Genomic DNA, 2,542 nt, shown 5'->3' with positions numbered 1-2,542 from the left:
GTGTGTGTGTATATGTATCGATATCTATATCTATATTTATATATATATATTATATATTTATATATATATATATATATATATCTATATCTATATTATATATATATCTATATATAAGTATCTGTGTCTGTGTCTGTGTCTGTGTCTGTTTTTTGTATGTGTCCGTGTCTGTGTCTGTGAAAGTGGGTATGCATATTGTGATTAATTTTACCGATACATTTGAGTATACTGAGTATGTATCGGACAATATCCCTATACGTGACATCTCCCCTATGCATTTGTCGTTTAGACCTTTAAAGTCGCCATAAAACTTGAACATATTGATAGATTCCCTCAAATCACACGTTGCACCTATATACGATTAACACCTACACTCTATATACCTCCTACTCAGCCGGTCATCTGACCTTCCAATGTCGTAATATGTTACGCACAACTTTGGGAGCAGAGAAGGAGTCGGAAGTGATCGTTGACGTTAGCAGTACGTCCAGTGAAGCGTCGAGTGAGATTTCATCGGATAGCGACGATGGGGGCGCGGAGGTTAAAGGTAGGTGGACTGATCTTTGTGTAGTTACCTGCTTTTGTGGGTATTTCCAGCCTGAGAAATATTTGTTATTTTGTATTCTACCGACAATTGATCAATATGCACATGCGTGAACTCGGAACATGTTCCCGCGGTGTGTTCCGTTGAGTGACGTCTCAATCGACCGTAAAAGCATGGCGGCCGATGCAGACATGTACATAGCTCTTGATTATTGTCTGAGCTATCTTTTTCTTGTGTGAAATCAGTCTTCATTCTTTTCTGTGTTTGTAGACCCGCTAGGGTTCACGTCGTGCGTCTACAGGCTAAACATCAACCCGAAGTTCTCATATAAACTCAATGACTATATTATTGGTTGAATGCGCGAAATATCCCGTTTTATTAAGACATCCGTCAAACTAAAATTCATAGTGGTAGATGTATTACTGCGACTGTGGAGAAATGCCTGCGCATATCTGCACAGTGACGCAGACTGACTAGAAAACTGTACTACCTACCACGCTCAAGGTTAATATGAACCTCTCCCGATGGTCATTGCACATGCCTAGAGTGGTGACTGCTTTTATAAGCCTGATACACTAGTATGTAAACTTCTGCATACGCATTTCGTTATCTACATTTCCATATTTGGTGCGTGTACCTGTGTATAGACATACAATACTACGTTAGTATAATACATACGTCTCAACTACCTTCACGAAGACCAAATTTGAACCCCCGGATATGCTAGCACCGAAATGGCACGTTCGTACTATAACGCAGTATGCCGAGCAGTAATATAGGCAGGAATGAGGGAACCCAAGTTTATTCTAATGCTTCCACCCAATAATAATCAGAAATATATCGATATCTGCGATACTTCTACATCTATGATATCTATGGCCCAAGCTTACGCTACTGTGAACGCCCACTATACGGATTATACCAGACACAATCTGTGCATCCAAGAGTCAACACTTTTATATTTCACACACACTAGTATATTTTTATTATCCCTAAAGAGGTGGCATATTATATGCATGCACAAATTAACGTATGTAGTGACAATGTCTCTCCATTTCCCAATTCCATTCGGGTCGTAGAATCTACGACTGACCAGACGAAACGTGTCGATGGTTCTGCTACAGGACGCAATGATGACACTTCAAGAGATTCAAAGTCGTTCTTCGCCAAGTATGTGTGTGTGGTAGTGCCTTTTGTATTCGTAAATTGTTAGATTTTTATTTTACGACCTAATTACTTGTCGGAAGATTTGGTTGCTGTCAATTCCTGATGAGTTTATTTTTGGGCTCCCGCAGAGCGGATCGCGAGATACCCTCCAAACGACCACACAAGAGTCGCAGCCAATCAGAATCTAGGAAGACTAAACGCACAAAGAAGTCGAGGAGAAAGTATAGGTGAGTAACAAGACGTTAGCAAGTACAGAATATGTGATGCATATATAGAACACTGTGTCGAGAAAAAAAGCGTTAAGTACTTGTGTAGTAAAAAATATAGACCTATATCCTGTAGGATGTGGTTCATATTCAGAAGAGAGTAAGAGGTTCACATCGGCACACTGGAATAGTGGATTAAAGCACCGTAAATATAGCGAGGATAGGGTAATCTACAACATGTGAAATAGTACAGGTAAGTGTGGGAAGGGCAAGTGTGTGGAGTGTTACAGCCACGTCATGTTGAACCCGCCGTTGCTCCCGCTTGCACCGTGTTTGCCGCTCGCTGATTCTGTATTTATCAATTTTTGCTCGTAAGTGTTAGTATTTGGCCTTAAAGTTCGTAAAAAATGTAGGGCAGTTCTTTCTCGGACAATGAATGGGACTGCTCACATGGTGCATGCTTATGCTATTTACCGATAGCTCTCATATCTTTTGTGTATTTATACAGTTTACTGCTATCGCCAAGTTCATAGTAAATGTAAGACAGTTCTTTCTCGGACGATGAATGGAACTGCTCATATGGTGCATGCATATGCTATTTACCGATAGCTCTCATATATTTTGTGTA

General features: G+C 40.2%; 1 protein-coding gene across 1 annotated transcript; it reads left to right on the top strand.

The window, feature by feature from the left end:
- Nucleotides 1–386: 386 nt before the first annotated feature.
- Nucleotides 387–1,939, top strand: SARC_12101 (hypothetical protein; the record flags this gene model as incomplete). Its single annotated transcript, XM_014293800.1, has 3 exons — nucleotides 387–544; nucleotides 1,621–1,711; nucleotides 1,837–1,939. Exons 1-3 carry the CDS (start codon nucleotides 421–423, stop codon nucleotides 1,937–1,939), a joined length of 318 nt encoding a protein of 105 aa, XP_014149275.1. The 5' UTR covers nucleotides 387–420.
- Nucleotides 1,940–2,542: the final 603 nt, after the last annotated feature.

The sequence above is a fragment of the Sphaeroforma arctica genome, assembly GCF_001186125.1.
Source record: "Sphaeroforma arctica JP610 unplaced genomic scaffold supercont1.2072, whole genome shotgun sequence".
Taxonomy (NCBI): Eukaryota; class Ichthyosporea; order Ichthyophonida; genus Sphaeroforma; species Sphaeroforma arctica.
Note: the sequence above shows the minus strand (reverse complement) of the source record. Positions and strands in the feature narration are given on the sequence as shown.